The 26,256-nt window shown below is 43.8% G+C and overlaps 1 protein-coding gene across 1 annotated transcript; it reads right to left on the reverse strand.

Moving 5' to 3' along the window:
- Nucleotides 1-807: 807 nt before the first annotated feature.
- Nucleotides 808-26,020, reverse strand: ASB4 (ankyrin repeat and SOCS box containing 4). Its single transcript, XM_007061805.3, has 5 exons — nt 25,843-26,020; nt 21,182-21,481; nt 13,592-14,082; nt 11,693-11,806; nt 808-1,604 (listed from the first exon to the last, which is right to left on the reverse strand). Exons 1-5 carry the CDS (start codon nt 26,018-26,020, stop codon nt 1,416-1,418), a joined length of 1,272 nt encoding a protein of 423 aa, XP_007061867.2. The 3' UTR covers nt 808-1,415.
- Between the last annotated feature and the right edge of the window lie 236 nt (nt 26,021-26,256).

The raw sequence follows: 26,256 nt of genomic DNA on the forward strand, positions 1-26,256 counted from the left end.
TGATTTGAAGTGCTAGGCATAGTAGTGTGCACTGAGGTAGGTCTGCACTGCAATTAAACACCCACAGCTGGCCCGTGACAGCTGACTCAGGCTCGCAGGGTTCAGGCTGTGGGGTTGTTTAGCTGAGGTGTAGACGTTCAGGCTCGGGTTGCAGCCTGTGCTCTGGGGATTCCCCCCTCAGAGAGTCCTACAGCCTGGGCTCCAGCCCTAGCCCGTACATCTACACTGCAATGAACCAGCCCTAGCCGCGTGAGCCTGAGTTAGCTCGCACAGGCCAGCCACGGGTTTTAATTGCAGTGTAGACATACCGTATGTGTCACTACGACTCAAGCCCCTTATATGGCTCTGAGGAGACATGAGCTTTTGCATGATTCTCATCATCCTAAAAAGACACTTTGCTATGCATTCCCCTCTTACGCCTGTTTTTCTGCTATTAGGCAGGATACAGCATCACTCTCATTACTTCAGGATGAGGTTCTCTGTGCCCCAGACCTACTGTTCATTTTTTATCATGTACTCTTCTTTGGCAACATGCAGGATCCAGCCTGATGTGGACAAGCAAGAGATACAGCTAGGAAAAAGATCTGCAGTACCATCAACTCAGCAATTTCTCCAGATTCCTCTCTAGGACCTGAATTTATGAGCTGAGGGCTGAGCTGAAATGGTGACCTGCCACAGTTACCATATGATGCAGTTCAGCAGTGATGGTGACCTCTTCAGCAGCGTGCAAGTTTAGTGAATGATACACGTTACACACACAAGTAGGAATTTCATCACACACAGATATGAATATAAACACTACTCATCTCTTCTTTGCGCAACTTGCACAATGATGCAATTACAATGAATGACAAAACATTATATGATATGATGCAACGCAGCATATAATAAACTAACATCCAATTCAGTGGCAATCGATAGGAAAACTTCTTAAAATACAGTAACTCAGTCTATGGGCCTCATTCAAAGCCCTTTGATCTTTTTATTTCTGAGGAAAGATGTAGCTGACTCTAATGAGAAAGATATTTTTCTGACACTATCCTGTTTTCTTCTTCCTGAGATGATGGTTGAAGAAAATTAAATTGAAACAATATCAGCGGCACTTTGTGTTGGATATCTGGAAAACATTCTCAACAGTGATACCTAATAGACAGTGGAATCGCTATCTAAGTGAAGTGGTAGAAGTCGCACTTGGTTCAGTTCATTTAAAACTAGATTGAACAAAGGATCAGTATATATAATGGAGAGAGAGTTCGGCATTGATATTTATGAAACCAGATCCTTCTTTGCATAAGAATTTTGCCAAGAACTTTGAGTTTCCCTAGTGAAAACTCCCTGATGGTAATTCCCTCCACATGTGTGCAGACCCAGAGATTGCAGGTCCTATCAGATCACTGAGTCTGCTCTGCTAAGGCTTAATAAATTATTCCTTCGGGTTCTAAAAGCAAGTACTTCTTCAGTGGAGGTGGAATGGAAAGTGAAGGGACTCCTTTGTGGCATCTTTTGAACAATAATCGTCTAATAGCACATCTAGATAAATGCAGGAGCGACCGTGGTGAATTACTGCACACGGAGAACAGAGAGTCGTAGAAATCTCTGTGCCTCTGCAAAGACAAAACAAAATGTATTTTAGGTCAATAAAATCCTATCTCCCATACAACTAGGCAAATGCTCATGGTTCAATGATACATTTTGCAGCAATGACATATTCATTTCACTGAGCAGCGGCATCTAAGTGTGTGTCTACACCACATCACGGGCATGATTCCAACTTGTGTAGACACACCCAAACTAGCTTTAATCTAGCTCAAATACTGGTAATAGTGAACCTGCGGCAGCAGAGACTTTATCGTAGACCAGCTGCTGCAATAATTACTCCGGGTCCCAGGTGTGCTTGTACAGCCCACGTTAAAGCCCAGTCTATGTGGCGTCATTGCTATTAGTACCCAAACTAGCTTGACTGAAATGCAGACATACCCTACATCTGGCTCAGACGTTCAGGGCTGCCTGAGTTTAAGAACAGCTGAAAGTATCTTTGGGTCTGATATTTGTCATGCACTTCAGTACCAGATATGGCCTGGCTAAAGAGCTTGCTTATATACATCAGAGGTGTTCATCATAAAATCCTTTCATGCACTGTCAGGCATGGTTTTAATAAGATTAGCTTTAAATAAAGTATTTTATATGCAGTGCCACCTAGAGGCAGAATAGTATAATCCAGTTTGGCATTCCATTCCATCTCCCCCGTAAGATCTGCTTTCCTACCATTTACAGAACTTACACTCTCACATTATCTTGAAGTTCAGTACCTATCAGTCTGTTAAGTGTCTCAATATCATGCAGGTTTTCTAATTACGTGACCCAAACACGTAACAGCTTGGTCATCTGGCTGTCCATTAGTTGCAATGACTGTCTTGAGTCTTCTTCTGTATCTGCCACCTGTAGAGTTTGCTCTGTTGATTGTTCTTCCTGAGGAACAAATTGTAGATGTCAATGACTTCTGTTGAACTCTCCACCAGTGGACTTGATCGCATTTGATCTGGGTGCTGAATTCTTTCGCTTTACGGCACCTGGAGTTGTCCATCCTTTTTCTCCATCCAATTTGACAGAAACACAGTCACCTACGTTCTAGACCCGGCAGTTCTCTAACTGAGTGACATCTGTTGTAAAAGTGTTCATAAACTCATTTAACCCTTTCATCCGATTTGGCTACTCTCTTTCTGGCCACTATGGAGATAGGTTGTTTTCCAAAACAGGACCGGTAGTTCTGAGTTGTCTTCCCATCAGGAGTTGTTCTGGACTATATCTAGTAGCCACTATTGGTGTTGAACTGTAACTCGAAGCATGAGCAGCATTTGGGGGAGGCATGGCAGGGGCATTGTCCCCCCAGCCTGCAGTGCCTTAACCAGAGCGGGACAGGCCCAGGGGCAGCTACACACACATATACACACACACATCTTTCTTCTTCTTCTTCCCCTCCCTGACACCCCACACCATGGTCAGGTCGGAGGCAGGAAACCAGAGCTGCGCAGTCAGGGTGGCTGCTTCTCTGGCTGATGCCATGGAGCAGGAGGATGTGGTGCTCCTCCCTCTCCTACCGCTGGCATCCAGGGCTGTGGATGCTCCTAAACTCCCAGCCCCTTTTGACTGCCCAAGCAGTGGGTAAGAACTGCCCACAGGCAGGGCAGAACCAGGCTCTGGGGTCGACAGAGCCCTCAGGGAACAGCTACCACAAGAGGGCCCTCCTGGCACACAGCCCCAAGCTAGCCCCCTCCCTGCACCCTGAGCTACACCCCTCACTGCACACAGCCCCTAGCTACTCCCTGCATGCACCCTTTCAGTGGTTTTCAAAGTTTTTGAGCTGAGCCCTTGACTCCCCTTTTGAGTTAGAATTTTTGATTGTGCCCCCCGCCCAACCCAGACAGGCTGGGTGGCCTGCTAAGAGGAGTCAGGGGGTGGAGGAGGCACTCCCTTTCCAGGCCCTGCCATGTGGAGCTGGCCCCAGCCCTGCCAGGCCCTGCCCCCCAAATATAGAAGTCAAATTATGCCTATGCTCAGAAGAGCAAGGAATGGATCTTCCTACTGTAGGATTTTCTTGGCTGCCTATACAGCACTCTCAGCCTCTCCATTCGTGGGTAATGTGGTCTTCTAATAATATGATCAAAATCATATTTCATTTGGACTGTCCTAAATGCTGCTGTAGTGAATTGTGGTCCATCACCCATCACTAGTTGTTCTGGAATACTGATGTGAGCAACCAGGCACCTCAGTTTCTCAATAAGACTGTGACATATTATGTCTTTCAGGTACAAAATTTCTATATAGCTGGAAAAACAGTGCCCAGTGAACAGGTAATGCTGTCCTCTGAATTTGCATGAATCTGTAACTAGTCTCTTCCAAGCTCTCTCTGGTAGAGGTGTTTGTACGGAGGGATTTCCCGACACCCCCCCTGAATTTCCCCAACCTCCCCATCTCATCCCCCAGGTTTGTGAACTAGTTACATGCAGTGTTGCCAATTTAGTGATTGTTTGGACATTTGAATTGAAATTGAAATATTAATACACACTTTAAAAGCATCTACAGTGTATGATAAATTACGTGTATCTGAAAAAGCATAATAGATTTGAAAAGTATGAACATAGACTAGTTTCCTTATACAGCTGTTGTTTTTTATGACAATGTCAGTGCATTCATGTCGGTGATGTTGGCCAATTTAATAATTTCAAATTATGATTTGTAAGCAAAGTCTAAATGAGCTCTCCCTGACAGCTAGTGATGAGCTGGCGGTTGGGGGGAAAGGCTTCAGGACCAGATTGTATTTACATTCACACCTAATCTACCTAGGTATCCAGCAAACAGCTGTGTTGCTCAAGTGATAGATTTTTGGCTGGGGTTGGGTTACAAATCACTTGAATGCGGGGTGGGAGGGGAAATGAAATGTTGTTGTTGTTGTTATTGTAGGAGTAAAGGGCAGTAGAACTGTACTTAGCCTGTGCTGATTGAGGGCATCAAGAGAAAAGGTGGGGACAGGTGTTTTACTTAATGGTCTGTCTGAGTCACAAGTACTATTAGACCTGCCCCTCTCCACTGTTTGCAAACAGAACTGATTAGGCTCCATAGAGAGTCTTTTGTTTTGTTAAGTGACCACTACAGCTGAAATCACTGATAATCAGGTCTAAGTGCTTAGACTTGCTGTGGGACAGTGTTTCTGTGGAAGAGATGGCCCAGTCTGCACTAGCAGCGAGGTTCCCCCACTGAGAGCTCAGCTGAAATCACTGAGAGCTGGGTGGAACCTCAAGAGACCAATTTGCAGAGGTCACAGTGGCAGGTGGAAGCAGAAGGTGACAGCACAGGGCCATTGGCAACAGATCAATGGAGTGAACGGTGGCACAATGAACAACAGTGGCCAGAGCGAACAGTGAGCAGCTGGAGGAACGAGTAAGGTGCCTTCTTGTCTCCCACCTGAGAGGTAAACTCATGTGAAAGCACCTCTGAACTCTGAGTCGTCACTGACCCAGGACAACACTGGTGAGTGTTAATGTGGCTGTTAAGAATGTTGGAGACACAACACAGTTCATGCAAACAAACATCGCTGTGGCATCATACTTCCTATTTAAGCAGGAGATACCACACACTACAAACTGGAGGCCAATGTTAAGTGCATTGTCACTTGTTCGTCCTGAAGTTGAACACTGGTTCCAAACAAGACCAGCAGATGCTCACTATCTTTCTACAAGAAACTCATCTGACTGGCTAGAAGCATGTGGTGCAACAGTGAAAGACTCAACAGTTGAAAAAGTGAAGAACTCTCTCACCACATTCAAAAAATGCATGGCTGATGAATGCACTGATGCAAATGGGCATCAGGTATTAAGTCATTGTGTACGTTATCTTGATGTCAGTGGTAGGTCAGTAGATGCATTTCTTGATGTTCAAGTTATAGAAGACACATCAGCTGCATCTGTGACAACCCACATCTTAGAAGAGTTAAATGCTTGTCAATTGGACCCCAAACAGATGGCTGCTTGTGCATTTGATGGAGCTGCAAACTCCTCTGGATGACATGGTGGAGTACAAGCTTTGCTCAGAAAAAAGTGTAACCCTAGTCTCTCTTATACACACTGCAGAGGCCATTTACTCCAACTAGCACTAGTACGAGCTGCAGACTCTTCAAAAGACATTCAAAAAACTATACATTTAATGTCTTCATTATATTGTTTTTTCAGCAAGAGTCCAAAAAGACTGAATATCTTGGAAAATATAGAAGATACACTGGGACTGAAGTTCAAATTAGTCCAACCTGGGAAAACCCTCTGGCTTTCTCATGAGCGATCCTTGGCTGTTGTCTTCAAATTACTCCAGCCATTATTACTGGCTTTGGAAGGTATCTACCAAGATGGGATGGATTTAAGTAGTGAGGCTGGTAGATTACTTTTGCTGCTACATTCAGAGAAGACTATTGCCATTCTCACTCTTGTAAGTCTACTGCTGAAACCACTTGGGTCATTAAACAATGCCATCCAGGCATCTGCTACAACAGTAGTAGATCTTTGTCCAGCAATAGAAGCTACATTTGGATCAATCAGAGAGCTATTCATTGAAAAAGTACTGGAAGAAGCAAAGACTTCAGTCCAGAAGTTGACTAATGAAGGCATTTATATTGAATCCTTAAGTGAAAAGGACAAGAAGTGCTTAAGACAACTGAAAAAGTACACAGACTGGATTCTTAAAAATCTACAACAGCGACTTCTACATTCTTCTCAACCTCTACGTAGCTTTTACAGATCCCTGTCCTTTTCAAACACTGACAGCTGAGCGGAGTGAGACACTACCAGCAATGGGGCCGCCATGTGCTCAGGACAGAATAGAGAATTTGAACACAGAGTGGAATATCATACGATGAATGAATGAAAATTTGACTTCTCCTTCTTTTTTATCATCACTGGTGACTTGAACCGATCTTTGTGCTATGTTCCTGGGATGAAAGAAGTAGGAATTCATCTCTTGCTACTCCCAGTCACAACAGCTACAGCTGAGCATTCTTTTTTGTCATTGAATAGAATTTTGTGTTCTGAAAGAAGTCACCTTCTGCCTGATCATGTGAATGAACTAATGAGCATATCAATTGAAGGAATGGAAGTACCGGACACACGAGAAGCCACCGAAGATGAACGCATTGCATTCAAGAAGTTCATTAACAGAGTTGTGCAAAATTATAACAAGAAACCAAGAAGGCTGTAGATGTAGTGCTTCATAGAAGGCTTGAGTAGCCAGCTTGAATTTGTGTGATGATTTTAAAACATGAGTTAAATCTATAAAATAGTCATGAAACATTTTTCAGTTTTTACTATGGTGCCATACAGCCCACCTTCACCCTCATGGTTTCATCCCTCATCGGCCCTGATTCCCGCTCCCCCCTCCCCACCCTGTAAATTTGAATACCTCCCCTAATTTCACTTCCTGGGAAAAACACTACGCTGTATAGTTCAGATTGTCTCTTACGTTGATTTGTGCTGGGTCTCCTTTCAAAAGTTCAAGATCATCAAATCCTCCATCCAGTTCTTCCACCTTTTTCACTAGGCCCATCATGGCTGCCACGCTGTGGCTGGGAAAGTTATTGGTCTTTGATCTTTTGAGCACATGCACTCTAAATGCATAGCTTCTGTCTTTGTAAGTTGTTTCTGTGATGAACTGGCCCATGAAATTCAGAATACCTCAGGGCTAGTCAGAGCTGTGTCAGGTGACTTTAGCACTGGGAGGGGTTGAAGGTGATTGTAAATTCTTTCTGAGCTAACTGGGATGTCAACTCCTGAGTCAATTTTAAAATAAATAATCTTGCCACGAATATTCAATTTCACTTTCCTGGCAGGCTCTATGTCTTCACACATAATAGATCCCAGAAACAATGGCTCTTGATTGTCTGTAATATGAGTCAACTCCCTGACTGCTTTGGTGTGCCAAACAGCTGCAAAATGTCCATACTTCTTGCATTTAATACACTATCTGTCTCTGGATGGACATGCAGCATCTCTTAGGATATGACTTTTTCCACACCTTGTGCATGTAGGCTGGAATTTGTCCCTCTTAGCCTGAGAATTCTTTCTCTTTTCATCAGAGGTCTTATGGTAATGACTTTTAGCACTCCTGCTGCATCTGTTCACAGCTTCCAACCTAGTGTCTTATCTGTCAAGTTTAGCAAGTTACCCATGTTGTTGCCGCCTCACCAGTTCAGGCTGCTTTGCTATTTGAAATAGCTGTGGCTAGAGTTAGATCTCTCTTCATTGTAGTATCTGTGAAAGACTTTCTCTGGTATTTTCTTGTTTTGCTTTCCCAAAATCAGTCTTCAGCCACTGCATGCAGAGCTACAATAAGACATTCACCATTTCCCCCTGGTCCTTGAATTTTCTGGTGAAAACATGCTTTTTCATATTTCTCTGAGATATAAAGTATGAATCAAACATAGCCAGAACCCTTTCATAGTCATCTTTGTGACTGTCATCAGTAAAGTAAAAGGATTTAAAGATATGCTCTGCTTGCTTCCCCACAGCATATATTAAAGAAAATACCTGTATAGCATTAGTTTCCTTGTGGAGCTTGGTAGCAATGTGAAATCTTGCAAAATACTGCTTCCAGTCTGTCTCTTCTGAAAATGTGTCAAAGCTGAAGTTCTCCGGGGCATTGAAGAGTGGTGTGTTGATGAGATCCTTCAACCTTTGTTCCCTCTGTCTGCAACCTTTGTTGCTGTTTTCCTTTTGTTTCTGTTCTTAATCCCACTGCTAATACCATGTCATGTACTTCTGTACCAGATATGGACTACCTAAAGAGCTTGCTTATCTACACCAGATGTGTTCATCATAAGATCCTGTAATGCACTGCCAGGTATGTCTAAGATTACCTTTAAATAAAGTATCTTACACGCAGTGCCACCTAGTGGCAGAATAGTGTAATATCTCATTCTATTACAATATCCATCCCATTTATAACAGCTTCACATTGATGTTCCTCCATTGACTTCAGTGGAGTTATTCCTTGTTTCTGAGGAGACTCAGGGTACGTTTATGCTGAATTTTTTCATCTAAATTACCCCCACTCCAGGGCCATTCTGTTTTCATACAGCAGCCTTATTTATGGATGTCTATACATGAATCTCCTTCTGGAGCGATGACCAAATTGCCACAAATACCATAACAGGGCTCAAAAACATGCAGTGTCACATACATGCAACATGGCATTTTTATACTATTAACTGATGTTAGAAATCTACCCACTGAGGTTCCCTGCAGACGGGTCAGCCACAGTCACAATCCTTGCTCTCCTTGACAGCAAAGACTGCATGAACCTAGCAGCAGCAATGGCATGAAGCTTTCCAAAGTGGAAGGAGCCACAGCCTCCCGCTTCCCTCCATCCTAGCCAGCAGAGATGAACTGGGGCATGATCAACACATGCTAGACTGACTTAAAAGATAATGGAGCTCCCATGCCCTCAAGAAACTGTGTCTGGCTCAGCCAGAGTTCCTCTAGGGACTAACAAATTTATTTGAGCATAAGCTTTCGTGAGCGACAGCTCACTTCATCGGATGCATGCAATGGAAAATACAGTGGAGAGATTTATATACACAGAAAACATGAAACATACACACTGTAACAAGAGTGATCAGGTAAGGTGAGCTATTACCAGCAGGAGAGCGGGGGGCGGGGGAGCCAGGGGAACCTTTTGTAGTGATAATCAAGGTGGGCCATTTCCAGCAGTTGACAAGAACGTGTGAGGAACAATGGGGGGAGGGAGGGGAATAAACATGGGGAAATAATTTTACTTTGTGTAATGACACTTCAAATCAGCGGCACTGCTGTGGGTACCCACATGGCCCCACAGTATGCCAACATTTTTATGGCTGACTTAGAACAACGCTTCCTCAGCGCTCGTCCCCTAATGCCCCTACTCTACTTGTGCTACATGGATGACATCTTCATCATCTGGACCCATGGAAAAGAAGCCCTTGAGGAATTCCACCATGATTTCAACAGTTTCCATCAACCTCAGCCTGGACCAGTCCACACAAGAGATCCACTTCCTGGACACTACGGTGCTAATAAGCGATGGTCACATAAACACCACCCTATACCGGAAACCTACTGACCGCTGTTCCTACCTACATGCCTCCAGCTTTCATTCAGACCACACCACATGATCCGTTGTCTACAGCCAAGCTCTACGATACAACTGCATTTGCTCCAACCCTCAGACAGAGACAAACACCTACAAGATCTCTATCAATCATTCTTACAACTACAATACCCTCCTGCTGAAGTGAAGAAACAGATTGACAGAGCCAGAAGAGTACCCAGAAGTTACCTACTACAGGACAGGCCCAACAAAGAAAATAACAGAACGCCACTAGCTGCCACCTTCAGCCCCCAACTAAAACCTCTCCAATGCATCATCAAGGATCTACAACCTATCCTGAAGGACGACCCATCACTCTCATGGATCTTGGGAGACAGGCCAGTCCTTGCTTACAGACAATCCCCAACCTGAAGCAAATACTCACCAGCAACCACACACCACACAACAAAAACACTAACCCAGGAACCTATCCTTGCAACAAAGCCTGTTGACAACTGTGTCCACATATCTATTCAGGGGACACCATCATAGGGCCTAATCACATCAGCCACGCTATCAGAGGCTCGTTCACCCGCATATCTACCAATGTGATATATGCCATCATGTGCCAGCAATGCCCCTCTGCCATGCACATTGCCCAAACTGGACAGTCTCTACGTAAAAGAATAAATGGACACAAATCAGACGTCAAGAATTATAACATTCAAAAACCAGTCGGAGAACACTTCAATCTCTTTGGTCACTCGATTACAGACCTAAAAGTGGCAATTCTTCTACAAAAAAACTTAAAAAACAGATTCCAGCGAGAGACTGCTGAATTGGAATTAATTTGCAAACTGGATACAATTAACTTAGGCTTGAATAAAGACTGGGAGTGGATGTGTCATTACACAAAGTAAAACTATTTCCCCGTGTTTATTCCTCCTCCCCCCCCCCCCCACTGTTCCTCACACGTTCTTGTCAACTGCTGGAAATGGCCCACCTTGATTAATGATAATCATATCATATCATATCATTACAAAAAGTTTTCCCCCCCCAACTCTCCTGCTGGTAATAGCTCACCTTACCTGATCATTCTCGTTACAGTGTGTATGGTAACACCCATTTTTTCATGTTCTCTGTGTATATAAATCTCCCCACTGTATTTTCCACTGCATGCATCCGATGAAGTGAGCTGTCGCTCACGAAAGCTTATGCTCAAATAAATTTGTTAGTCTCTAAGGTGCCACAAGTCCTCCTTTTCTTTTTGCAGATACAGACTAACATGGCTGCTACTCTGAAACCTCTATGGACTGTTACTTAGAAAAGTTCCGAAAATGGAATTTCCATCCCACAGGAAATTTTGACATTTTGAAATTAGTTTCTGTTCCAAATCCTAACAGGAAGTTCAAATATCAAAAAAAGAAATTAACAGAATGAAAAATTCTGAAAAGTTCTGACTCAGAAATGTCAAAACTGAAAATCTGTCATTTCAAAGCAACATGTTGACGCGGCAAATCCTTTTGTTTACTTATTTTAAACTGAAAATCAGAAACATGGTGACTTTTCATGTCCAAATGAAACAGAACTTGTCATTTCATTTTAAAATGCTGGTTTTATTTCTTATTATATTATCTTTATTTATTTCTTGCTGGAAATTTTTTCCCTTAGATTTTTTCCTTCGATTTTTTTGACTCAGAATGTGTATTTTCTGACAAAGAAAAAATATCATTGTTGACCATACAGTATTTTTCTGTGAGAAAACTTTCCACATGAAAAATGTCAAGTATCTCTATTTTTCCTGCTGTGTGCTCCCTCCGATACCCTGTTCAAAAATGAACTGTGACTTAAACTTGCAATATAGCCTAAATATTCCACATAGCTCTGAAATTCTCAGTGCTACTGCTTAGAACTGGCACTGCATTCTCTCTTTCCTGTTTCTGTGTGCAAGCCATTTTATAAAATACTCATCCTGTCCTCTTGGATTAGGCTTTCCAAAGCATTATCTGTAATTACAATCACATTTCTGGGTGGAAATGTTAGGGAGGCAAACATTGCAAACATAAGTGGAAGCTCATTAAAAGCTTACCTCAAAGACGTCATCAGGTATAGCTGCTCTCCACTTTGATGTTGACTTGATGTGTTCGTATGAATTAATGACAATCTCAATGGCTTTTGGGTGGGAATGACAGGCCTGCAACACCTGCAAGAGGGAAGCAGAAATTATGATTCTTTAAATTTCAGTAGTACCTACCGGCTGCAGCTGAGATCTGTGCCCTGTTCTGCTGGGCACTGTTCAAAGACATAGTAAGAGAACAATTTACAATCTAAATAGACAGGGCAGACTGAAGGTTGGAGAAGAAAAAGAGATGAATTACTTGCCCCTGGTCACACAGCAGATCAGTGCCACAGTAAGGAATAGAAAAGAGTTCTCACAGTTCCTACCCCACTGCGTTATCCCTTAGACCACATCTGGGTTAGAGTGTACCTTCATGAATGGAAGTAATCTTCTCCCTGGTTTCTCAAGGCTGTCAGTCACAAATGCACTAACAATTCCCCCACTCCCCTTCCCCCACATAGGGCATAACTCTGATGAATGTTAATCACAGGAGTTTCATTCATGCCTGAGCAGAGAACAGGTCCTTGAATATGAACAAAAGTCCTGCCCCGACAAACACTGTAAAAGGAAGGAAGGAAAATAACACTGTTATAAATAGGTATAAAGTCAAGCTTTTAAATCATGCAAGAGCCCTGGACGTAGCTCTGACTCTAATATGGTTTGTTAATTGAGAGTGGACCAAATCCTGCCCTTGCTCACATTCATGCAATACCACTTTGCATTTATTGCATGCTTACCTTTCCGCACAGCCTTGTGCAGGCATTAATAATGTACGCCTCAGAGCACCCTTATGAGCTAAAGTATCACATTACATATTTTACAGATGGTTAAATGATGGCATGGAGACTTGATGCACTATCACATAGCAGGTCAGTGGCAGAAACAAAAATAAAACACAGGAGGCCTGACTCTCAGTCCTCTACGCAATACTCTCTCAAGGGAAGGCCCAGTCTATACTATGAAAACAAGCTGGTCTTGCCATTGGAACTTCCTCAAACAGTGGTGAACACACTTTAGGTGCTAGCATAGACAGGTTCATACTGTGTTCCATACTCGGTACAGAAAGCCCTCTCCTCACCTGGAGTAATTATATATATATATATATCTATGTATCCCATGTTGATGAGTGCCCTGGACTTTGGAGACTTTTAGAAATTCTTTGAGGAATATCTTGCACATATTTTGATCTTCCTCCCCACTACCCTCTAGTCAACCATCTTCTTTGGCTTTACCCATTTATACTGCATGTTAGAAGAGGACTAAAACTCAAATGTGATGCCTTTGAATTTCAGGGGTAAATGATTCATCATAAATTCATGGATTTCAAGGCCAGAAGAGACTGGTAGAATCATAGAATATTAGGGTTGGAAGAGACCTCAGGAGGTCATCTCAGGAGGTAGATCACCCTCTCCGGCCTCTTTTATATATCACAAACCATTAAATGTCACCTGGTTCCCCCTATATTGAGCCCAGTAATTTAGGTTGACTGAGGCATATCAGTATATCTGAAATGAGGGAAGATCTGAAACCTTAGATTTGAACCAACACTTACAGTTTTGGTTTCTGGTTGGCTTCAAAACCAAAAGGGGTCTATTTCTGACATCAGTAGCTGTTCTCTTGGAACAATGAGAAGGTGAAAATATCAAGAGAATAGCTGATCTTGCAAGATTTTTGTCATTTTGGGCCAAAGTCTCACAAGAACAAGTCACAAGGTTTTGGCACCATCAAATCCTGATTCAAACCCTAACCTTATTTGAACTCAAATCTGAACTTTGAATCGGTCCCAAAAAGCTAATCCAGATCAAAATATCATCTCTTCACTCTAACTTTACTCTAGAGTAGCACCATTGCACCAAATACATCCTTCACCTTGTGGAACTGTGGAGGATATATTCTAGCTGCTCCATGATTCAGTAAAAGTTGGTAGCAGATTTCAGACTGGGCAGCTGGCCGCACAGATGTCACTTTCAGAACATATTGTATGGGGGCACAGCCGTTGATGTCCATCAGGTTTGCTTCAGCCCCAGCCTCAAGCAATACATGCATCAGCACATGGTCACAGTTCCAGGCAGCCTTGTGGAGTGGTGATTTGAAATCTTCATCACGAGAATTAACTTCAGCTTTATAGTCTAACAGCATCCTACAGATTAGGTGGTGTTCCATGCTGTACACCTGCTCTTTAAAGCGAAGGGCCCAGTAAGCTGCACTGGCCAGTGGAGTTTCCATGTGGGCATTGACAGCATCAACATTTGCTCCTTGGTCCACATAAAATGCCACCAGTTCAGGGATGCCAAAACGTGCAGCTGTGTGCAGGGGAGTCTCTTCATCCTGATTGTTTGTTGTGATGTTCACATTTGCTCCTGTTAAGAAGAAGAATCAAGGGAGACAATTGCGCAAATACACACTGTTTTTCTAAGCCAGTTTCACAAAGACACTGTACATGATGGCTCTGTTCTGTAATCAAAGCTCCACTTATTATATCCTCTTTCCCCACCTCTTAGTCTCTTCTCTCCATGCATACATCTCTATCTAGGTTTTCATAAAAAAGCAAACACAAAAATCTCTTTCTTTCTAGAGATGTATACATCTCATCTGGGTTGTCTCTCTAAGTATTTATAGCACACATATCACCTTGCTTGCCTGTCTGGCTCAGAAGTTCCTCCCAGAGTGCCACATGCTCTCCTCCACAGCATGCTGCAGAAAGGAGAAAAATGTGTCAAGAGAGCAGTGGCTCTCCTGCTCAAATACCATGTTAACTGGCAGAGGATCAGAATATGAATAGATCAGAATTGTGTCACCTCTCAGTCAAGTTGTAGAGGCCTTGCAGATTGGCTTCCCATTGGAAGAGAAATGAGAGTCTGGGTATATTCTTAGTTCAGCTTGTTCATTTTACACTATATACATAAGTTCTTGAACAGAGGTGGTCGCAAACAGCATGCAGGCAATCCCCTCTTTCAGGAACCTCAGCATAAGAATCATTGCCCAGTTCTTAGAGAGCAACTCTGTCTCCAAGAATTGACTCTAGTTAGAGGAATTAAGGCACAGAGCAAACTGCCTTACTGCTTGCCACAGCTCCCCCAAAAAGAAATTTCAAAGCACAACTAACAACAATACAGCATTTCTTCAAAGACTGGACACTATTTGTACGATAAGAAAAATAAATTGTAAGACTAAGTGACATTGCCACCTGGTGGCTCCAGCCATAAGATTGGAATAGACTAAAATAGCCTCCTGGCTGCAGAGCTGCCTGGCCATGCCTCCGCCTAGCAGCTGAGCAAGGGGGATGTTGCCACTTCCGTGGAGCCCCCAGGTAAGCCCTGTCCTGTGCCCCCTACTCCCTCCCCCAACCCCCTGCCTCCTCCCACACCCAAACTCTGCTGCTGCTGGGGGATGGGTTGCACAGTGACCCGAGACTGTCTCAGCAGTGGCTGGTGCGACTGGCGCAAGGGTTGCCTGAGCTCCCCTGAGCCAGGCACACCAGCCACTGCAGAAGTCACAGAGGTCACGGAAACTCATGGAATCCATGACTTCCTTGACCTCCGTGACAAACTCACAGCCTTAGCAATAACTGATGGTTAGGGCACTCACCTTGGTGGTAGGAGAATCAGACAGAGCCATGACTTAAACCTTGGTCACCCACATCCCAGTTGAGCACCCCAACCACTGGGCTATCATCGTTCTTTGGCTTTCTGCCCAATGAATATTTAATTATTTATACAAAGTAGAACAGCTCCAATAGGAGAGATTGGAAGACACCTGCAGTAACTCACACCCTCCCCTGGAGCAGAATATACGGCAGGTACAGAAGAGGGGGCACAGTCAGTGGCCAACTTTGGAGCCAACCTTTCAAAGAGACTGGGAAGCTGTGTGGAAAGATACGTGTCCCATGTGGAGATGGTCCATGGCAATGGCCTCTGAGTTTCCTGTGCCTCCACCGTAGAGCTAAAAGCCCAGGAGCTTTAAAAAAAATCCACATTTGGCTCCAGATCCAAGCTTCCCAGCTTGGGCCTATCTCTATCTTTTGAGTTCATTCCATTTCAGGTCCAAATCTGTATCTGAAATTCTTTCTACTATAAATTAGGCAGTGAAGAAAAGGGGATACTTTTGACTTCTAATGCCAGTAGAAAGCCCCTCACAAATCAACACACTTGACAGTGATTGCTGCATGCATCTCATTAATAGGGAGCCCAGGAGGAAAAGCATTTTGAGCCAGACCCTCAGGGGCTGTAAACCAGTGTATCGCCACGTAAGGCATCAGCTGAAGATCAGGCCCTTTTTTCAAGATGGTAATAGGAGCATTGAACTGAACTGCAGCATTCAGGGCTAAATTAATATTCCTGCTGAAACAACAGTACCATCTACTGGGCAATCAGCGTCTGCAGCTTCCGAATGATGGCCAAAGGAAAAGGAGCATACAGCCGGTCTTGCTATTTGTGTTGTTCCTGCCAAAATCATTGGGGGTGTCTTTATTTTCTGATTACTGTGGCTGAGTCTCTGACCATCTCACTCCATCGTAGCTACAGACAGTCTGCCCCAAGTAATTGCAAGCCATTGCAGAAGCAAAATTAAACACTGTTTATAAACAAGTCGACAGATTCCACTTCCTAGAAGGGAGGAGAATCAAACTCAGAAGAATCGGGAGCACAGAAGAGGGTAAGTGCAAGCATCGGAGATTTCCTGATGCTCAGTCCTATGGAAGCCCCTACATGGGTATGTCTACAGTGGGCTGATTCCTGTAAAATTTTCCACCCTTGCTAGCACAGGCAGGTTATTGTGCAAGCATCAAGAATGGATGAGGAGAAAGCAGTGTGAAAAATTAGGTCTGGCTCATCAGACTAAGGGACAGGAGATTTGCTAACATTAACAGAGAAGGGGGAAACAGAGAAAGATGAAAAGCTCAGTTTTAGTTACACCGAGCTTGAGTTGTTGCTGGGACATGCAGGCAGAGGTATCAGAGACAACTGGCAATGTGAGTCAGGAGAGGGCAGGAGTGAGAGGTACATCTCTGAGCCTTCAGTACCAGCATGTTAGTTGAAGGCATGTCTGATTGTGTAGTGTTGCCATGCCCTGTTAATCAGCTGCCATATTTCACCCCAGAGGTGGTTCCATTTTGTGTAGAGTCTCGATATTTAGTTTGCATAGGAGTTTAAGTTTATAAAGTGCTTTTGGATGAAAGGAGGCTCTGTAATTGTAAGGTATTATTATGTTAGTGATAAATGGGAGGAGGAAGCCTTTAGAATACATACTTTCATTTACATGCATCTTACACTGCATTTGCAAGAGCACATTTGACTTTTTATGCTTTCCTATGGTAGCGAATCTAACACCCATTGTCAGGATTATTGGCTTCAGGCAAAATAAAATTGATGGCATTAATTTTCTTTTCTACTAAACAAAAGAATAGGTATCTTCCAGCCGAAGGAAAGTGGTGTGGTAATTTATTTGGGATCATAGATTGCTTTGCCCAGAGCATATGCTGGCTCTGAGAACTCAGGCTAAGGAAAGGTCTGGAGTAATGACATATATAGCAAATGAAACCAAATCACTTGCATTTGCCATGATTCTGATAATAGGTGGGACTGATAGCACTGCCTATTATTTAGATTACCCCACTCTTTCCATTATAAGACCCTGTTTTCAGTTGCCACGCTTCAAGCATTTGGGCTGAAATTTCCCATGCTGAGTGTTTGTCTAAGGTTGAATGTTTATTAGAAAATTTCAAGCCAGCTATTTCCAAGAACAAAGCTAGGGAAAAATATATGGCTCTAATAACCTTTTCCTTCAGCAGCTCTTGCATCCCCATGCTTGGGAGCAAGGACTTTACATTTGGCCTTTGTGTCAGGTTGGGCCTTTTCCCATCCATATGAAAACTGGCCCAACTTTGGCTAAGTTATACAGTTTTTAAAAATCACAGTTTGCACATGCTCAGTCGAGACTTGCAGCTTAATTCCCTGAAGACTCCGCCTGCACTGAGCATGCTCCAGACTATGGCTGTAGGGTTTTCCCTGAAATTGCAGTTTCTGGCTGCTCCAAGTCTTGGTGGGTCTGGGTCCAGGCACCAGAACTGAGAGCAGGGAGCCTGTCTCTCTCCTGCGCTCTCACTGTCCCTCACCCCCACCCTTGGCTGGTCCCAGACTGCAGGGAGGAAGCTGCCTAAATCAAATGCAGAAGAGACAGGATACAGAACAGGTGGTAGGGTGGGGGAATTCCAGGGGGCGAGGGGGAGACTAGAATTTACAGGGCAAGGAGACTGGAACTAGGATGAGAAGCCTGAGGAGCAGAGACTGGGAGTGGCTAAGTGAGGAGAAGCCAGGCATGGGGATGAGACAGGACTAGGATAGGAATAGGTTGGAGAGGAAGGGGCAGAAAGGGCCATGTCTGGGGGAATGGGCATAATAGTCTGTGCCCAGGAGAGCACAATCCCCTCCAGAGACTGGAATGGAACCCAAGATCTCTGAATCTTACTATTTCTCTGCTGTCAGCAGATATCTGTGAAACCCTCTGGCAAAGTGACTCATTCCCTGCTAGTGGTGGTCCAAAAGGAGGATAACAACCTACTACTGCTATCAGTTACTCTGTTAACTCAAGTGGCAGAGTTCTGTGTAGTGCATCTAAAGAGTTCAACCCTGCTGATGACCCATGTGGGTGTCAATATGATGGCATATCTGTTTTTCCAGTTGCTTTTTAAAAAAACCTAGGAAATCACACACACAAAACTATATTAAAAATATTATGGTTACAAAGCCAAACACTCAAAAGTTAAGCAATGGCAGAATTCAGGCTATCTGTGCGTATGCATTATAATACAGACTTTAATTGAATGATCACTTTTTGTTTTTTATGAATGAGATCCCTGCTTCATTCAGTGCAGAGGTCGGAAATTAAGAAAGTGTTATCTGCAGTACCCTTACTTCATTTATTGCAGAATACACCATCACTCAGGAGTCTCAAACACAAGCCCGCAAGGTTCATGGGTGTAGCCTTGCACCAATCCTCCATCTAGCAGCCTGCTAGCGATAGCTTACCTGAAACCCATAAAGCCCAGCCCCACTGTGAGGGCCCACCCTGAGGTCCAATTGGCAGAGTCACAAAGCGGTTGATTAGCCAGCAGCAGGAACAGGAAGCTATCTGAACAACTAAGTTTCACCCTGCTCTGGGCTGTGCGGCTTGTACTACCCTGCTCAGTTTCCTGGCATTGACTCCTGGCATCTGACTTGTTGTTGCTGACCTTCAGATTGTCTCCTGCCTCTGACCCGCTGGTAGCCTGACCCATCCTAGACTTTGGTTCCCAACTTGTGGTTCTGATCTCCAGTTTGTCTCCTGCTTCTAAGACTCCTAGTATCCCAACCCAGGAGTCCTGGCTCGTGACTGCAGATTCGGGCTCCAACTACTAGGTCTGGTCACCCATGACCTGGCCATGCCAGAAGGCATGCAAGGGACTGCAGGAAGACAAAGCATGGTTTCATGGTTAAGGCAATTGAATACTGCTTTGGAGAACTGGATTTTATCCCTGTCTCTGTCACAGGGTTCCTATGTGATACAAGGCAAATCACTTGCATCAAACTTTTCATAAACAGGCACTAATTGGGTGTCCCTCATTTTCAAGATGCCTGACTTGATACCCTAGAGTCTGATTTGCAGAAATGCTGAGCAATCACAGCGGCAATTGAAGTCAATGGGAGCTGTGGTTTGAACATAGAAAGTGCTATATAGTATTAAATACTCTGAAAAAGCAGTCTCAAATTGACCAAAATTAGTGGACACTTTTGACCTTAGTCTCTCTGCCCCTCTATTCTGCATCTGTAAAATGGGGATAATGAAACCAGCTCATCTCACAGAGGTATTGTGAAAATAAATTCAGTAGTGTTTGTGAAGTGCTCAGATACTATACTGATGAGTGCCATGGAAAAGCCCAGAAGAAAAGTGTGACAGGGCATCTGCCCTGCACTGGCCCTGATAGGGTTAAAACCCAGCCTGGAGGGCTGCAAGAAAACAGCCAATTATGGCAGTGGCTGCAGCCAATTAGGGCAGCGGCTGGACCAACCATTCTGGACCCAGTTGGCCCATATGAAAGGAAGCTGCAGGCCAGACCAAGGGAGTCTGCTGCTGGAAGCCCTAAGGAGGGGGCTAGCTTCCTAGAGGGCTACAGAGTAGCACTGTGAACAGGGCTGCTAGGGCTTGCAGGCCTGAGGCTCTGGGAAGAGGGTGCAGGAGCCAAAGGTGCTGGGGCTGCAGGAAAGTGGCCCAGGGAATTGAGACAGACTGGTGGAGAAAAAGGAGGGGTAGTGGAAAGCTGTTGTTTACAGGGTCCCTGGGCTGGGACCCCCCACTCGCCACTGAAAAAGCAGCCAGGCTATAGATTCCCAAACCATTGCGAGAAACAGCTCGACTGTTGCAAAAGAAGTCCCCACAGAAGGGGGGAACCTGGAGTGTGACACGGCCGGAGGGCTGTGCCATGAAGCAGAAGCCGTGAGAGTGGAACTGCAGTGGGTCTTCAGGCAGAGACAAGGATGGGAGACCCACCCCACCAGAGGACACACCTGCTGACCAGAGCTAAGTCCCGAAATGGCCAGCAGGAGGCACCAGTGGGGTGAGAGACCTCATGACAGAAAGCAGTAATTGTCTTCAGAGCATGCTTTCAGAGCCTGGACCTAGACCCAGAGTCTGCAGTAAATAAAGCCGTGGGCCACACAATTAACAAGAATAAAACAAGCTACTGAATAAGCGGTTCATTCATTCATTCTGAGTACTATCTGTTCGGTGCTTAAGGAGGCAGAGGTCCTGGGATCATGTAATTATAGACTGTATCATAACATATATGTACAAAGGGACCAGACAAGTTTTGCACAAGCAACAATAATTGTGGTATTTCCTAACTTTTGAGTATTTGAGGACAGCTTGGAGGTGGGAGGCTGTAAGTAATATTGATTTTATTTTTTTCCTTTGCAGTTATTTTAAGGGCCTATCCTGCATCCATTGAAGTCAAGGGGAATCTCCCCCGCCTTTCCCCCCGTACATATACATACACACACAGACGCTTCCTGTAACTTCTGGACAAGGACAAAGCTGTAGGCTTTCAGGGTGGGTGAACTCAAATGAAAAACACTCTCAGTTTATCAAAGATACAAATGCCAGTGCATATTATGGCTGTGTGCATTTATTTTTACAGCTGAGGCCTTGCATGCTCTGTGTGGGCATTAAAGACCACTTTTGGCATGAGAAGCGGTTTGCCCTGGGGCCCTGGATTGAAATTTCCTGCTCTCCAAACTGCAGCTGGACTGCAGCCCTCCTCCGAGTTGGCTGTGTTTTGGTGGGGCTCTATATGTATCGTTTGTGAAGCACTAGGGGGCTATACAAGCATGAAATATGATTATTTGCTTCTGAACAACATAATACAGACCCTTAAACTCCTGCTAAACCTCAGAGGTACTTGACTGTCTAAGTTATAGTCTGACTTACCTCTCCAAATGAGCTGCTGGGCACAAGGCACAGAGGCCTTTGTGGTACAGAAGTGTAAGGGTGCGTGGCCGCTCAGTGAAAAGCAGTTAATGTTAGCTCCGTGGTTGCACAGGATCATGAGACACTCAACATTTGCCACATCACATGCCACGTGGATAGCAGCTTTCCCATTTGGCTTGTAGTTGACGGCCGCTTTGTGATCTAACAGTACCATGAGGCTCTCCAGATATCCATATAGGGCTGATATATGCAGTCCAGTGGCCCAAGATGATTTTAACTTATAACTAGGCAGCCAATATCCTGTAAAAAGTGAAGATGCATTACCAGCCTTGAATAAGAATCTTCCAGATGAGCCACTAAATAAGACTAATTGGAGGGGGGCAGAAGGGTGTTGGAGTTAAGCTTTAATTTATTTTAATATAATTTAATCAGTTAGGGTCTAGTATATGCAAAGTGCTCGGGAGTAATAACCTTACTTTCATTAAGCACTGCCAGCATGCAGGCTGAATGGATTGCTTTTTGAACAGATGAATTGCCATGTAACTGTACTCCGAGGGTAGTTTTTTCTTCCTGCAACCTCCAAGACTGAATAAAAAGTCCTAAAGCCTTTGAAATACCAGCTGAAACATACAGGGGCGGGGGGTGGGGGGGGGGAAATAGGATCTTTGATCTGGAAAGAGCTGAGCAAACACTACATTCGAATAAAAAGCAGCACTCAGGCTACGTCCACACTAGGAGTTGATGGTGTGCTTCCCAGCTCATGATGGACACGCACTAGCTGTCCTTGAGCTAGTGAGCTAAAAATAGCAGTGTAGCTGGGGTAGGATGGGAAGCAGCCAGAGGCAGCACCGGCTAGCTGTGGTGAGGGGGAGTTCTGGTGGGTTTGTACTCAGGTCAGCTAGCCCATTGCCACCACTTGCTGCTGCCCTTGCTACTGTGGGTGCACGGCCGTTTTTAGCACACCACATCAAGGAGAGCTAGCATGAGTATGTCTAATGAGAGCTGAGTATCGCACCCCTAGGTTCTAATGCAGGACTCTTAGTTAGACCTCTGACTCAACCGGTAGCACTCATGTTGTTCTTCGGTAGGAGATCTCAGGATTTCACATCAGGGTCTGGGTTCTGCCTTCCTGTGGAAGGGCTCATGATGCATGTTGCACGGCTGCCCCCTTGCAACGTACTGTCACCTGCCACCCTTTGCAAGTGTACAGCTGGGTGTTACAACAACGCAGTCAGTTAGCTGATATGTAGGTCCGTGTGCTGGCAATGACATTTTTGCATGAAATTTGGTTCCAAAAATGTTCACTGTTCTTTCTGGCAATGTTGCTGATACCCTCTCTTCCCTCGACATTTTACCATGTAGCAATATCTTGCAACAGTGGTATTTTTTTTTTCCTTTGAAACACAGGCTCACGTTACGGAACCCATTACCCTTGAAAACAGCATCATGGCCATCACTGACATTTTCCTTCTGGGCCTGGAGGGTGAAGGAGCAGGGTGGTTGCTGCTGCTCCTGATTCCCATCTCACTCTCCCAGTTTCTTCCCCCACACTGACCAGAAGGTGGTACTCTTAAACACAGTGGCCTGATCATCAGTCCTCACTACTGTTCTGAGGTGGATTCTCCTCATCGCACTGGTCATCAAGCCACCAAAATTAGAATGGCGCTAAATCAAATGTTGTGTCATTTTTGCCAGTCCTGAGCTAAGCAAGAGGTTCACGAGGGGATGTCTGGTGGCATTTAGGCCAAACCTACTGGCCAGCACTCAGCAGGACACAACAGCACCCACTGTAAAAAAGCAGAATTTAGAAATGTGCACAACTTTTTATCTTCTCCACACAGCATAGCGTGCATAGTGAACTTAGTGTGTTCCCCATCAGCATCCCCATATTGTACCCAAAACATGCCTGTTTCTTGATGATTGCACATAGACCATCTCAGAAGTGGTGATTTTAATAATCTGTATAAAAGTAAAATAAAATAATAATCTGGAGCAGGAGCAGCAGAGTAAGAGACCTTGTGTCCTGCTCTCTAACCAATACCCCTTCTAAGTACAAAAATGTACATTAAGACAAAGATAAGATAATTCAGTTAAAATTCAGGAAATGTAATATGTACGGATTGCACTTCATTGCACATATATAACATTTTCTATTTCTGTCTCCCCCAACCTCTGCCATTCTCCTCCCTGCATGGTGGATAAATCCATAGGCTTAATACTTCTATGGCATAAAATGCATACCCAAAAAATATTCAGGATGTACATTGGGAGCAAGTTAATTGGAACCTTAATTTCTGCACTTCCTAGCATGCATGACTTTAAATGTTCATCCTTAATGTAACATTAACAGAGTTGCATTATACATATATACTGTATTAAAGAGAGGGAAAAATAGGAATGGGTAGTATATAACTTCTTCTTGTAATGTTTGTTCTTTTTCAGTGAGTAATTCATTCTCATAATTAAATTGGCAAATACATATCTAGAATATGCTTTGTTTGGTAATGTAGTTTTTTAAAACAAACTCTATAAAATGCTTGATTTTCATTTAAATGTTACTCATAAAAGTAGCTGTGAATGCAGCATTCTAATACTGTGCCTATCTGCTTCCAAGATGTATCTATTTATATTGTGGAGAAATACAAGCGTTTATTACAGCCAGTATGGCACATCCTAAATAGATGCAGAAGAGCAAGTTGCCTGACTCATATATCAACTACAAAGTCGGTCAGCTAGATTCATATTCCAGACGTTCTTGTTGCCAATGAGCTGTGGTGTACAGAAAGAGCCCTGCTTTGATTTTTCAGATACCAAGCTGAGCCTGTGAATTGGTGGCTAGAAAATTCTTATTTGTAAACTATAAATGGTACAAATTTGATATGGAAGCTCTTGCTAAATACACAAGAGCAAGCATGAAACACCACTGTACCATTTTTATAGTTTTGCTTCATAGAGGCTGCTTGTGCCCCAAGGCACAGGACATTTTCAGGAGTGGTCCAGGAACAGGAAAGTGAAAGAATTTGGGCAGAGCAGACTAGTCCTACTTGAATCCACCAGCCATTCCCTGAAGGGAGGAAACAGATCAGCCGTGGGGGTACAGTATCATCCTATTCTGATCCTACAAAGCTCCTGGCAAAGCTCCCATTGAGTTGAATGGTGAAGGATCAGGGTCTTCATGAGGATCGTTTCTTTCTGCCCTCCTGGATCTCCCTTTATCAAAGTCTAGTTATACAGGCTATTCAACAAAGACAGGATTTCCCCTAGAGTCAGTGGAATGCCCTCAACCAACAAAGAGAATAAATGCATTGTTATGATTTGGGGAGACAGGTGCATGTGCCTCATGAGGGAGGAAAGACCCCTCCAAAGGATATAGATCTATGGCCGTCTTCATTCAATTTGCACATTTTAAATAAGATGGGTTAAATTTGTAGGAACACACGAACCTTCTTTAGCCTTTAGTCTGAGAGCAATAAAAGAGACAATATTTTAAGTTGTTATATTCATCACTGTGTGAGATTGTTCAGATCCCATCCAAATAAAACAAATATTGATTGTGGATCACCATTGTCTCTTTGAAACCAGAGAAGCAAAAACCATGTATCAGATACCCAGGAAATAGGCAAAGGTGAGATTAGTAGCCCTTCAGACATGGACAAGAAAAGGTTATTTGTTGTACTAGCTGAGAGATTGAGCTGAAGATGTTTATTTCCATGTGTGCTTAATAACTGGAAAAGACAGCTGCTTACTGCATCTTAGATTCACGAGAGAAATCTCGCAGAAAATAAGCATTGGGATGTTTTGATGCTAGCTGAGCATAAAACCTGCTTTATTGCTTTCAGACATAAATTTGTTGGAAATTGGTCAGGGCCTAGCTATGAGCTTGTTTATTTTTTTCCACCCTGTGAAGAGGATTCTAGGGATGAAGTGTTTGTTTTGACTGGTTTCCCAGGATGACAATAGATTACTTATTCTGAATTGACAATAGACTATGGCATCCCAATTCTATGACTTTGAAAAAGAAAACCTCTCCCATCAAATAACATTCGAGGCCTAGGGCATTTCCTGGGGATTGAACTAAAGGGAATCTGTAAAGCTGAAAATGGGAAGCTTGAAACAACCTATGTTTCTGGGTCGGCTTTTTCATGTGGATTGATTGGGTATGTAGAGGGAATTTATATATACCAATGTATTTACATATTCTGGCTGTGCTCTAGGGTTCTCTGCGGGGGGAGGGGGCGGAAGAGCAAAGGAGTCCTTTCTCCAGGCTTTCCTGAACCTACAGCTCTGAGGATGGTGGTGGGCCTACCCGCAACCTAAACCACCAGACAAGATGTAAGGAGCCTCTGAAATAGGAGGCATACTGCAACAGTACCACACCAGTTATTCAGCTCCTGGTGACTTACACTGCCACAGAGAAGGGAGCAGTATGAACCCATTCGTTTTTAATCTCCATATAAATATATTTGGGATTATCAGCAGCTACTCTAAGAAGCATAAGGCTGAGCTACTTTTGACTAGTTATGTAGGTCATAGCTCATGAGTCAATTTAAGCCTTAACATTTTGGAGGGATAAAACATGACAATTGCTTCTGCAAAAGTAAATTACTAAGACCAGTTTGCTTAGGTTTTGCAAATGCAGCAGCAGCAGCTGCTGCTTTTACCTTGTTTGTATGATGCCAAAATCAGGTTCTCATCTTCCACTTCGAACACTGTGTCCACATCTATTTGCTTTTGTATCAAAAGATCTTCCAGCGTTTTGTAGTCATTTGATTTTAGAGCTTCAAGAAAATTTTTTTTCCTTAACTTGGCAGCCGCAGCCCGAGTAATCCTTTCTTCCATGCTCTCTCCTTTTGTATATGTCTCACTTATGTCTATTCTCAACTGTGTTTGTTTATATTAGGCACAGAGGGATGTGCTGAGTTCCCTATAGCGCAGTTGCATGCTGGAGAGCCTGTGAACCAGAAGGTAATTTTATCACTAAGTCATGCTCATCTGTTTGTTCTATTTAAGGAGCATTTCAGACATTGAAGTGCCTATCTTGGATGTCACCATACTCTGAGTTCCGGCAAAGCAAG

This window comes from Chelonia mydas, chromosome 2 (genome assembly GCF_015237465.2).
Source record: "Chelonia mydas isolate rCheMyd1 chromosome 2, rCheMyd1.pri.v2, whole genome shotgun sequence".
Taxonomy (NCBI): Eukaryota; Metazoa; Chordata; order Testudines; family Cheloniidae; genus Chelonia; species Chelonia mydas.